The sequence below is a fragment of the Trachemys scripta genome, chromosome 12 (genome assembly GCF_013100865.1).
Source record: "Trachemys scripta elegans isolate TJP31775 chromosome 12, CAS_Tse_1.0, whole genome shotgun sequence".
NCBI classification, from domain to species: domain Eukaryota; kingdom Metazoa; phylum Chordata; order Testudines; family Emydidae; genus Trachemys; species Trachemys scripta.
In genome coordinates, this window is record NC_048309.1 from 27,552,577 (window position 1) to 27,566,129 (window position 13,553).

Genomic DNA, 13,553 nt, shown 5'->3' on the forward strand with positions numbered 1-13,553 from the left:
TGGTAAGACAACTCCCACCTGTTTATGCTCTCTGTATGTGTGTATATATATCTCCTCAATATATGTTCCATTCTATATGCATCCGAAGAAGTGGGCTGTAGTCCACGAAAGCTTATGCTCTAATAAATTTGTTAGTCTCTAAGGTGCCACAAGTACTCCTGTTCTTTTTGCGGATACAGACTAACACGGCTGCTACTCTGAAACCTGTATCTAAGTAGTGTTTTAGCAGCCCTTTAGTCAGAGTAATAGGATTGAGACCTAGATCATTGGCACACGAGAAAGAACTAGTGCAAGGGGAGTCCAAGACTTATGCTTTGGTTTGGGAAGGCCAACCGCTATGGTGTACTAGTGTCATCCAGGTATTTCCCCAACCTAGTTCATCATCTGTTATGGGGAGGGAGTGATCCACCAGGTCTGCTGATTTCTCCTGCACAGCTTCTCTTCCACTCACAGCCACAAGCCCCAGTCTGGAGCCCATAACTGTGCTCATGCTGCTGGTTACTGCTGATTTGGCTGCCTGCATGGTCTTGTCCAGCACCTCAGTCACTTTGCTGTTCATGGCATCCCTGGTACCTGTCACCAACTCTTTGGCATCCAAAAGAACCTAGAAAAGGTCAAAGGTCATCACTTCATGCTACTTTACATTCATGATTGTTTCAAGGCGGGAATTAAAAAGTTACAGGATAGAAGCAGACGTGACCCCTCAAGGGATGCTTGCAGAGAGGACTCCATGTCAGTGGCGTAGACACCACTAAAATGGTCAGAAGGCCTCAGCAGGGGTCAGAAGTGCACAACCTTGCTGGAGAGTCAGTCTACTCTAGTTAGTGGTCTCACTTTAGACATCCAAGTTGGGAAGCTTTGGCACAAGGTTTAGCTAGCTACAGCAGTGAGGAAGTGGTCAGTTCCTACCATACCCAGTCTTGAAACTCAAGGGATTGACAGCATTTAGCTAGATAGAAATATTTATCAGACCATGGTCCTCCCATCTAGGGCCTCAAAGAGCTAGTTACCTTATCAGTCGGCTGTTGAAGGATTGGCAGTTTCTCCTCCAGCTTTTCCAGTCCTTTGCAGGCAAATTCATTTGCTGTTGCAACTGAAAAAGTTGACAGTAAGAATTAAGTTTCCCAAATCTTTGTTTAAAAAAAGGTGGGGAAGGGGGGACTCTAGTAGCTGATGGTCATTCCTGCTCTTTGATTTTCTGGTTCTGCAATATCCTTGCCATAGGCCAAGACACAAAGGAGCTTTCTTGCATGTTAATATAGTGTTTGCCTATAGCATGTTGTGGGAAGTGTTTGAGTAGAGAGGGTCTCACTGAAGGAGACTTCCCCTTTTCAATTAGATTTCATGGGCAAGTTTCATTTATAGGGTTGTTAACCTACCCCAGGAAAAAAATCTTAATATGGTATCTCCTTGCATGTTATGGGAGCCTTTTATTATAACCCAGTGCCAATACCACATGTAATTACTCAGTGGAAATGTCTCCAGACAAGAGACTCAGAGCATAAAGCAAGACCTCTGTTGTGACCTCATTCTTTCCCCAGACGCAGCACTTGTTAATGCTTACTATTAGCAAGTGTTACTGAGGTTGTAATTGAGGTTTTGCATTGTACCATGAGGGAGATTACTGTGTAGCACATTTCCTTATCTGTCAAAGGCAGAAGGATGCTCTGATGCTGCCAAGGGAATTTACCCAACCTTAATCCCTTAAAACCATTTGCTTACAGTTTCTTGTTTAATATAGAAAGTGTAGGAGGGTTCTAGAGACATGGATGCCTCCCACCTTCCTCTGGCATGTGGTGATATGCAGGGAACCCAGCAGTTCCATCTTTAGGCTTTAACACCATTGGTGTCTGAAAACCAGAGCAGGGGGAAAACCTTGCAGACACTGCATCTGGTCTGTTGGGGCAGCCACAGCTCCTCAGAGTCAATGTGCAATCTTCAAAGGCTAGAGATCTGCCAGTGTTGGAGCCCAGAGCTTCTCACCCAATAACCCTAGATTTCACTCCGGGGCTAAGCAGTGGTTCTCAGCATAAGTTCTCATTTCACTTTCCTAATGAGGATAAGATACAAAGGTGGCCACCTTCTGTGATGGAAGCTGCTGACTGATATCCAATTGGAGACAGAGCTACCTGTGACACATAGGTCTCAAGGATATTACGGGAAATTGCCCTTGTTGTATTAAGTTTATATGCTATTGTGGGCCAAGATTGCACCTAACCTCTCTAGGGGGAAGATGTAAAACCTGAGAGTTCAAGGGGCTATACTGAGAGTAGTCTGGACTTGGCTGGCATTCTGGGACAAGTGTTAAGTAGATTTTCTGGGGAAGTCTCTAGGTGAAGAGAGTCACAGCTAGGGAATTTGCATTATGCAAAAATCCACCACTTTGGAGCTACACCTGTCTGCTGATTGACATTCTGTAACAGGTAACATCAGAAGCTCAAGCTTACAAATAGCTGCTCTGCTCCACCTTTGTTCTGGTTTGGGATCAGAGATGAACTTATAGCCACAGAGAAACCTACCTGTGGTGTTTTGAGGACTAAAAAGCTATCAGAGCCCTAAGGTGGAGTGGAGGGTGCCCTCTGGTAAGCTTGTAGTAGGTGTAGATTCTTTTATTGTTTAATGGTTTTTGCACTAATGCATTCCTGATTGAGGAAGGGGTCCTACTGCTGTAACGGTTACCAGTCATCTGGTTTTCAACCAGAACACAGTCAAAAAGGGACCTTGGCAGCCCTGGTCAGCACCACTGACCAGGTGGTTAAAGTCCAGTTGGCAGCACAGCAGGGCTAAGACAGGCTCTCTGCCTGCCCTGGCTCTACATGGCTCTTGGTAGTGGCTGGCATGTCCCTGAGGCCCCTAGGCACAGCCAGGGAGGCTCTGCATGCTGCCCCTGCCCCAGAACTGGCTCTGCAGCTCCCACTGGCTAGGAACAGCAGCCAATGGGAACTGCAGGGGCAGGGCCTGCTGGTGCAGGCAGCGCATGGAGCTGCCTGACCATTCTCTGCCTAGGGGCTGCAGGAACATGCTAGCCACTTTAGGGAGCCACTTGAATTAAGTGCCAGCCAGAGCCTGCACCCCAAACTCCCTGCCCCAGCCCTGAGCCCCCTCCTGTACCCTTATTCCCTCTCAGAGCTTGCAACCTGCACCCCCTCCTGCATTCCAAACCCCTCAGCCCCACCCCCTAGCCTGGAGCAGCCTCCTGCACCCCAAACACCTCATCCCTGGCTCCACCCTAGAACCCATACCCCCAACTGGAGCCCTTGCCCCTTCCTGCACCTCAACCCCCTCCTGCACCCTAAACCCTCACCCCTGGCCCCATCCCAGGTTGGGGGAGAGCAAGGGCGGGGCACCTCAGGGAAGAGGCAGGGGTATTAGTTTGGTGTTCTGTAATCAGAAAGTTGGCAGCCCTAACTGCTGCCTCAGGAGGCAGTCATTAGCCATACCATTTTACAATGGAATTAAGGGAGAGGCTGCACCAAGCTAGTGGTGGGAGTAGAATGTAGTAGGGCAGGGTCAAACTGTTTATGGGGTGGGGAGGGGGAAAAATCAGGGTATTGATTGCAGGGGATTGTGAAGATTATCCCTTTGTCAAAAACCCAGCCTCCCTAAAACAGAACTTTTGATTAAAGTGGTCTTTTTTAAAGCAAAAACTGAAAGCTAAGGTGTGATGAAATGAAGTCTATTGTAACTTTCTGTGGAGGAAAATACTTGATCTCTAGAAAAGAGCTGTCTAATATGGCAGACCCCATTCCCATCTATATCTGTTAGACTATGTCCTCCAACCACTAGATGACACTCCCCTGCAAGGTTAAAATAGAATCCAGGAGGCCAAATCCCAGCATTAGTATTGTCTGGACAATAGTTGTGTAGCTCCCTGGTAAAGTGTGCCACATCCCACTCCAGTGGAGTTCCCAGAGCAGAACAATTACTCCTCTAGCATACGTTACAGGAGTGTGGGCTGAAGGTTCAAACCCTGCCGATTTCCCCTTCCTCTATGGGTTATCTGAAGGATTGCCCACGGTAGAATTCCTTAGCCTTTGTGAATGGTTCAAGTCATCCAATGAAGTTTCCTTGGGCAGTTTATACTAAAACCCAAGCTCAAGCATATTTCAAGTTGCACTGCATTTAAGTCATGGTCACAGTGGCAAGAGTTTTGTTTGAGTGGCAAGGTAGCCCTTGCCCTTTTAACCCATTAACCAAGGAATAGTTAGTAGAAAAACTCCAAGTTGATTCACACATTTGGAGACACTTTCTCCACATAAGGTTGAAGCCAGCTTTCATCAGCTCAATCCAATCTTGACATTGCCTGTAATTAGTGTTTGTTAACCATTTTCCCCTCCCAGTACATGAGACATTGTCCCGGCAAAGTGAAGGCTTTTGTCACTAAGCATCTTAAGGGTTACTTGTGTGATCAGACATCACCTACCCCTATTACTGACACTTGTTGCACAGCTGTTTGGCAGTTACTTTTCAGTAGTGATCTGGGTTGGAGGTCAGAGTTACTCAGTGAGATTTTAGTACTCTGAATGTGGTAGGGACTGAGTCTCTTAGCAACTACAAGCTTGCTCTTGCTAAGAAGGATCAAGTTTTTGTATAGTGGAGAGAGGTCACCCACTGCAATGAGAGGTTAGTTGTGCACATGGCCCCTTCCAATCACCTGTTCCTCAACCACACATTCAAAGAGAATTGCATGTATAGGTACAGACACTACACCAGTCAAGCCCAATAGTGGTAAGTCTCCATTAGAGAGGCATTGTTCAGATGCTGAAAGACAAATTCTGACCTGCCCTGAGTCACTCAGCTAGATGGAGGGGAGTGGCTTCCACCTAGGATATGAGCCAGCATGAGGTTCTCATGTGGGATTTTACACAACTGAAGCCTGTGTGATCACTTGAGACACCCCCCCCCCCACCCCCAATACATCTTTATGCCATAGTTTACTCACTCTGAGGTTCAAGTTTAGTCAGAACTGGCTGTGCACAGTTGATTGTAGCTTCAGTCATAGTCTTCACTCCTTTAGCTGCCACATCACACAGAGATCTGATGTGGGGGTGGCTCTCTTTAGTGGAGATGTAGACCATGGAAACCAGATCACAGGCAGATCTGACCAAAGGCAAGTTGGCCACCCTGCTCACCACATTCTGGCAAAGATAGAGAAGTCACATCAAGAAGAGATCTGCTGTGGAATGAAGGGAGGTTTGACTGTTTTCCCCACACTTAACACATTAGTCAAAGAATGAGAAACTCCCAGTCCTGTATAGACTGGAAGGTTAAGTGACCCTCCAGCCAATTATGGCTTTTGTATTTGATGCATTTAACTATTCAGTAAGGGAATGTCCTTGTCTATAGCTGTGGGATTTGAATCTCAGAATTTCAGCTGGAATTAGACCACATGTACTTCATGGAAATACAGCAGTGATTTCAGTCACCAGTTACCTCTTCCAGGTTTGGCAGCATTATTCATGACTAAGCAAGTTTCACAAGGCCCTAGACCCTTGGAGAGCCTGTGCTTATAGAGCCTGAAATGTGCTGCTGCAGATTTGTCTGGTGTCTGTTAGTGGCCAGATTGCTGCAGGGTGGCATAAAACATGGGCTACCAACCTGCTGTGCATGTTCCCTGCTCTCTGGGGTGTCAACAACAGGAGTTTGGCTTTTGTTTTCAGACATTGTCTAGTCAGACCACTAAAGAGGAGAAAGATAGAATAGTTACAAGTCAAAGCTTTGTCCCTTCCCTAGGCAGTATTCATACTGGGCTCCATTTTCATAGCCATGCATTAAGACAATATGCTCTCCTCTTCACTTTGTCACAGCCCAGTGGAGAGCACAAAAGCCTGACCTTCAAGTAAAATTCATCCATTTTAGATTAAATACAAGTGCACCTACCCAAAGCTCTGGCTATCTTACAGTAATATAAGTCACATTACTAGGCAATCAATATATTCCAAAAGTGCTCAAGATCAGCTGCTGGAGGAACCAATCAGCCATAGAACCTTCAGCAGTCTTGACTTCCCCACCCTACTCTCAAACAGTTATGTGATTGAGAGTAGTTTGACTTCCCCTCCCTAGTTTCAGGGTTAAGGTCTCTACTGATATAAAAAGGAGGCAGCTGGTTTATCATAGGAGCACTAGTAACCCTACTGAGCAGATATATGGCACTCTGAGTAAGAAACTCTCAGGCAGAGCCCTAGCCCCTTATAAGGTTTAGGCTAGTAAGTAACATTCACAGGACACGCCCACTAAGAGTTATGATGGCACTAGAATCCAAGCTTGATAAGAACTACTGTGCAAAGGTCAACAGCTCTTCCTGCACCACCAGTTAGAATTTCCAGAACTTGAGGCCAAATTGATGTGGCAAGACAGACTAAAACAATCCACCGCAGTGAACTATTGCCTGAAGCCACCTTCACACCTCAAGTTATATAGAAGGGTTTCCTTCTTATAAGAACTTTTAGTTTTTATTAGATTACGCCTCCTCATGCAAGTGAGATTAGGCATGGTTTTCCTAAACTAAGCAGTATTACTATAGAAGAGATCTGATAAATACAAGCCAAACAAGGGGCATTTGGGGAGGTGAAAGCTACCCTTCTCAAGGCCTTCAACTAGTAGCCTTTGCCACTATTTACTTTAACAATTCCAAGTAACGCTATTTGAACAGAAATAAGAACAAACCTCTTACAATAAAACAATCAGTTTAGAATCAAAAGTAACTTCCATACCACTTCTAAACAACTTTGCCTCCAATTTAAAGAAGCAAAAGAAAACCTCTTACCTAATAGATTAAAAGTTGCCTCTACCCAACAGGATCAACATCATAGAAGCCAGACCAGCTTCTGCCTTTATGTATGGGCAAGTGATATCATCGTGGGAGGGGAATCAAAGGACTGACAGCTTGAGGCAGCAATGAGAATGAACCAGACTGTGCCTTGACCAATGAGGGATGGAATAAGGATGAGCAATTGGGAAAGAAAGAGAGAGATACAGACTTCAATTAAGTTGCAATTGTTCATTCACCTCATGCAATTCAAGCTGATTCTTCTAGTTCTTGGATTCTAATGAGCCAATGGATTTTAAAAATACAGAGGGCTCACCCAACATGTTTATGGTAATTGCTTTTGGGTGGCAATGTTACAAGTAGCAAAGCCATGGCTGAGTTAAGGAGCTTGTTCCTCCTGATTGCCAATAAAACTTTTGCACTCCCCCCTCTCCCTCTTGTAGAATGCCACTTTTCCCAGATTTTTCTCAGAGCATGTTTTAAATATTGTTGGTATTATCGACTTGCCTCTAAGGTCATGCTGGTATTGTACTGATTAACTGTACTCAGATGGAGAGAACACATTTTTTTTTCAAAACCTTTAAGACATTACCTAGACTAGCTTTCCTGTGCATATTAATTTCATGATTGTAAGATCCAACCTCTCAGGACTTTCCAGAGCTGGAAATAAAAACTGTCCCATTTAGCAGGGGTAGATTCCCAGCTTTCCTGTGGTGTGAGCGTGAGGGAAGAGGCACTTCTATGAATACTTCTATGTAATAATGGTATGAATATTGTAAGTGACCTGATCAGTAAGGTAAAGTTACTGTATAACAATGGTGGGTTATTGGAATTTCTGACATGATTGTATCTAACTTAACAGGGGACAAAGAGGAGAGCAACACAATACATGTAGACAAGCCCACACACACTAGGAAGACAATGGAGCAAGTTGCTAGATTCAAAGATCCTGTCTCCCACAAGTTGCAGGCTTTGTTTTGCCAAAGTTAGAGACTGGAGAGTCAAAAAAAAAATTAAAATCCTTTCTTAGGGGAGGGACACTTGTCCGAATCTGACTCTAGGGACACAGGGATGGAGTCTAAGCGGTAGGGCCGTCCTAGATCCAGGGAATGATATGGCCCTAAGGAAAAAGTAGACTAGTCTGTTCTATTGTTTTTAAGATCTGTTTGCACTGAAAGCTTTTGTTCTAAGTTCTAGGGAGGCTGCTTGGTCATTGTTTTACCACTATCATTGCTCCCACAATGAAAAGGAACAGAACTGCAGATACTGAACACAAGTCAGGCCTGCTGAGGCATAGGCACTGGAACAATTTTTTATAGTGGGGGTGCTGAAAGCCATTAAACAAAACTGTAAACCCTATAAATGATAGAAACCACTTCAAACCCGGGGATGCTGCCACACCCCCAGCATCCCTAGTTCCAGCACTTCTGTGCTAAGGTAATCACAATTAGCACCTGGGAACTGCAATCCAAGGCTCAGTCTGAGAGTAGGAGAACCACATGATCCATCCCGAGTGAGGTGACAGCTCGTGGCCTGGAGGGGGCGCAGTAAAATATACCAAGAGGGGTTGGAGGTGCTATTACAAATTAACCATTTTAACCCTGAGGAGAGGGGAAGGGAAATCATAAAGTGCTAAAACTTATCATTGGTCCAAGCCTGACTATTGCCTAGCCTGGGCCTTAGGTGAGTGTCATTGTTTATAGACTGCAGCATCTTTAGCTGGACATAGAAACGCTTAACATTAGAGATCCCAGTGTAGTGTGATAATAATGCAAATCTTACACTCACATAACCCCCCGACCCCCAGCAGATTAAATTATTTTTCTGGCAACTGGCAAATCAGTAAAAAACCCAGCTAGGCCAGTCAAATACCAGCCAGGTTGTGACCCTACCCATGCAGCGGGCTCAGGGAGGGCATGCCACCTCCATCCCTGACTCACCTCAGCCAACCACCCAATCTGTCTAGGTTGGGAGGGCACAACCAAAAAATCTGGGGGTTGGAGGGGGCACATGAACCTGTGTGCCCCCATGTGCTGCCTCTGGTAGGGGGCACAAATATGCTGATAAAATGCCTAGTGATGGTTTTGCCCCAGAGCCTCCATCTCCAGACTATTTACTGGGTCCCGACCGGTCATAAATACTTATAAATGGGTCTCGAGCCCAAAAAGATTGAGAACCACTGCTATAAACAATGACAGTTTAGGCAATAACAGATCAAAACTGTTGATAATACAGCAGCTGTCTGCCCAACAACACACAAGCACACCGCACATGTGTGTGAGAGAGGTTTGAGTCATGAGAAAGTGAGGAGACTTGCAATGTTATCAATCTTATATGTGTTCTCTCTCTACATACTATACATGGCTGTTGAAGGGGGGTTGCGCAGTTGTCTTGTGACTGGGGTTCTGGTTGCGACAGGCTTGCCTTGTGGGGCGGGGGGGGGGTGTCAGTTTTTTGCATTTCAAAGGTGGTAACCCTACACATGGGGCTGGCCCCACCGAGCCCTGTCGACCCCCGCCGCACATGGCAGGCCCTAGCTGATTGGCATTGCAGGCCCAAGCCACCCCCGCAGCTTTGCATCCTGGGCAGCTGCCCCACCCTGGTTATGGCCCTGTCCTGGGGTGGTTTCGGTCGGATCCTGCCCCCCAGGGCTTACCTGGACTCCTGTTATCTTGACGACTGGGCCTAACCTGAGTGGCGTTGGGACCCCGGAGGCTGCAGTGCCTAGAACAGGGAGGCAAGCTCAGCCAACCTTGTGGGACAGGAGCCACAGGAATTACCACATCACCCTTCGAAACATTCTGGTGACCCAGTTTTGGGTCCTGACCCACTGGTTGAGAAGCCCTGCTGTATAGGATGAGTGGGAGAGTCAGGAGAGAATGCCACTTTTGTGGGAAAAGAATATTTTTCTGACAGGCTGAGGTTTCTTTAAGATGCAACTGTTTGAAGCTGCTCAGAGACCCAGAGTGTAGATGTAGTCCTACTGGAGACAGCTGAGGGCCCAATCCTTCAAATCATTCCATGTGTCTAGCCCCTTGTATCCGCACCAAGCTCCATTTACTTCAGTGGACCCCACAAAGTTGCAGGAATATGCCCAAGCAGAATAGTTCATAGGATCAAGGCCTTAGTGGGCAGAGTACAGCAGTCTGCCTGCAATTAGACCTTCCTGGAAATTGCATCCTACCAAGCAACAGCTGGTAGTCAGCACAAGCTCGTCCTATGTGTACAGAGTAGTTAACCGGGATTGCCATTAAAAAAATCAGCATTTAGCCAGTTACAGAGTATACGCTTGAGAGGAAGGATGGTCTAAGTAGGTAGGGTGTTAGTCTAGGGATTGTGAGATCTGTGTTCAATTCCCTGCCCTAGACTTCTGTATGACCTTAGGCAAGTCCTGGCCCAGACCCTTGATGGTATTTAAGTGCCTCACTTCTATTGATATCAATGGAAATGAAAAGCCTAAGTACTTCTGAGGATCTGGGCCTTGGTGCCTTAGTTCCCCCAAGTAGTATTTCCCTACCCCCCAGCAATGTCGTGAAGCACTCAGATACTGTCATGAGGAGGGCTAGATGGATACTACAGATACTAGCTGTGTGTCTCCAGCAGCCATTGCTGGTAACTGCAGGTGCATAATCACTTTTTAATGGCATTCACCATATAAAGAGCTTTGTGCAATGGGCTTTCCTAGCTGACTATCTCGGGATTCTAAATGTGAGCTTCACAGAGTTCTTTATCTGTTTTGAAACTTGTCTGTGAGCTGGTAAAATGAGCCTGTTGCAATGAGCACAGCAATGCTGGAAAACGTCAGAATGAGTGGCACACAATCCCCATCATGGGGAGAATAAGCACAGTCTCATTCTAAAACCACCTTTTCTCTCCTTTGGAGCTTTTCTGCAAGACAATATTCCTTCGAGGATGAAATTTCCCATGGTTAGGCCCTGATCCTGCAATGAGCACCATGCCAGAGGATCCCTCTTCCCACAGAGTCCCACTCAGGTTAGGATCAGGGTCTATATCATTTTCCATCGCTTATGACATTTTTTTATTTGTCATTGAAATGTCTTCAGCTGTGTCAAACTTAATCACTTAAGCTTTCTTACAACGCTTGGTGCCGAAACTTGTATTGCTGAGTCACGTATTGATTAATGAGAAAAGCTTTTCCTAACTAGCAACTGTTGTGATGTAGGCTGTCCCTTCCAAGACAGACCAGCTGGATGAAAGGTAGCTGTCAATCAAAGAGCTGGAAGTCTCAATTGGTGTCACATGTGGTGAACAAGTCCCTTTCCTCCTAGGATCCTCTCCTCCTGCCTAGAACGGCAACCACATTCCATCTCCCATTGGTCAGGACAAGCAATGCACCTGGCTTGTGTGTGCTCCCCATTTGCTGATGTCAGTAGCTGTATATTAAGGGCAGAGTGAGGGGTGTACTGTATGGTGCTTGGATTGGTGAGTAGAGATTCAGGCAGGAACAGAGGTGAGTGGGCTGGTTTCTAAGTGTTAGACTTGTTTAAACCCTGATGATTCTGTTATTTAATACAATATAGTCAGTTGTTTCTCCTTGCTACATCATGATGAGGGGGAAAAGGAGTAATTGTTTTTAAGCAGAGATGGGTTTTCACTGCAACTAGAGCCTTTAATTAGGAAGGTATTGGCAAAAATGCTAATTACATGGAGGTGGGAGTTGAATACAATAAAACTTGTGGTGAAGATTCTCCTTCATTAAGCTACTACCTATCTCCTGTAATGTCCAGGTATCTTAATATGAGGTCTTAAGAAGGTTCACTACAGGTGCTTTAAAAAATCCTGACACTTGTAAAATAAACTTGGGGGGAGGGGTTGTTTGTTTTGGGTCTTCGAGCCTTCAGGGTTCAGGCTTTACCTCCACAGCAGTTAGAGTAAGAGACTCTTCTAACACACATTTAGATTGTCAATTGCATGATATGGGGCTGGAATTCGGAGGGGGGGGAACGGGCAACAAGTGATGAGAATACTAGATTCTCTTTAAACTACTTCAAAACATGCTCATAAGTTAAGTAAAAGGAATCTTGTCTCCTTTACTGCTTGTCTAGGCTAACTATCAGTGTTTTGACTGGCATCAACTGTTAGCATGGGGGGGGGAAATCAACTATATTAATAAGCCTGTGTCTCTTCAGGGCTGGCTCTAGGTTTTTTGCCACCCCAAGCAAAAAAAATTTTGGCCGCCTCCTGCCCCAGCCCTGGGCTCCTCGCTGCACCCCACCTGCACCCCTAGCCCTGGGCTCTCCCCTTTCCCCCCCACCTGCACCCTCCTTCCGCCACAGCCCTGGGTCACTGGTAACTCGCTCCCAGGGCAGGTCATTCAGCAGGAATTTTAGGTGTGCACAGAACACAGACAGGATTGGTTCCGATATGGTTACAGAACTGCAGTAAAGTGGAACAATTTTCAGCTTGTATGACTGGAGGATATCTGGATGCATATTATAAGACTGTCCTACATAAATGAGGAAAAGTTGAGGTGCCTTTATTATTCTTTTGTTCCACTCTTTTTTTTTTTTTTTTTTTCCCCATGGGGAATTTGCCAATGCACTATCACTGCCTTCCTTTTAAACCAAAAAAAAAAAAAGGCAATGGCTGTTGAAAATAGCAATTCCAGTCCTAATAACTACAGGGAAGCATTTCTTGCTCAATTTTATCCTACTTTTTCTATGGCAAGTTACAGTGGATCAATATATCTGACTTGGGAGAAATGAAGTAACAGCCACCCAAACTGAGCTTGAGCACTCCTGAATTGTGAGGTGCTCAAATCTGGAAGGTAGGTGTTGTGGGGGTGGGGGGTGTGCCCGTGGCTCTGTAGGGGAGCACGGCAGCATATATGCAGCAGCATATATACAGCAGCATGTCTGGTGCTGCATGAAGCCAGATGTGCTGGTCTGAGTGGCACGGTAAGGGAGCTGGGGGGTTGGGTAAGGGGTTCTGGGGGGAGCAGTCAAGGGACAGGGAGCAGGGGGGGTTGGATGAGGTGGAGATTCAGGAGAAGGGGGGGGTTAGATGGGTCAGGGGTTTGGGGAGACAGTTGGATAGGCATGGGAGTCCCAGGGGTTTGTCAGGGACAGGTAGGGGGTGGGGTCCTGGGGGGGTGTCTCAGGAGGGGGCAGTTGGGGATAAGGAGAAGGGAGGCTTAGATAGGGGATGGGGTTCTGGGGGGCAGTTAGGGGCAGGGGGGTTGGATGGGTTGGGGTTTCTGTGGGGGGCAGTCAGAGAGAATGGATGGGGGTAGGGTGAGGCTACTCTCCCTCCCTGTGGAGTGTCCTATTTTTTTTGAATGTTAAAATATGGTATCCCTACTCTTCCCAGTGCAGCTCTCCATTCACAGCAGGCTGCAGCATGAGGTCTCAGCATCCTCACTCCCTCCCCCTCTTTCCTGTTGGTAGTGGCCAAAGGAATGCTGGGAAATGTAGTTCTTTCCCTGATCCAGCGCTAGCTGTATAGGCAGGGAGCTAACCAAGGAACTACGGGTCCCAGGGCCCCCTGTTGGTTCTCAGTTCCCATGCTGGATCCCTGCAAATGGGCTGCCCCAAGCACGTGCTTGCTTTGCTGGTGCCTAGAGCTGCCCTTGCTTCTCTTTAAACTATAAAGTATGGTGAGGCTAGAGAAACAAGTGACAACACCCTGAAAAGCTGTGATCAAAACTTGCCTAGATATGTGGAAAAAGTGCATCTCTCTTGCTGTATTGGAAGAGATGAAGGTTCTCTATATGCTGGTCATGGGTAATCTCAAACTGAGTAGACTCTAAAGTGCTTGACCTTTC

At 46.3% G+C, this 13,553-nt stretch overlaps 1 protein-coding gene across 1 annotated transcript in view; it reads right to left on the bottom strand.

Moving 5' to 3' along the window:
• Window positions 1-5,854, bottom strand: part of LOC117886008 (perilipin-3-like) — a 7,703-nt gene extending 1,849 nt beyond the window's left edge. The window contains exons 1-4 of the mRNA XM_034787634.1: window positions 5,834-5,854; window positions 4,943-5,138; window positions 1,011-1,093; window positions 373-604 (exon numbers count right to left, since the gene is read on the bottom strand). Coding sequence (XP_034643525.1) covers window positions 373-604; window positions 1,011-1,093; window positions 4,943-5,138; window positions 5,834-5,854 — 532 coding nt within the window. The remainder of the gene's footprint in view (window positions 1-372; window positions 605-1,010; window positions 1,094-4,942; window positions 5,139-5,833) is intronic.
• Between the last annotated feature and the right edge of the window lie 7,699 nt (window positions 5,855-13,553).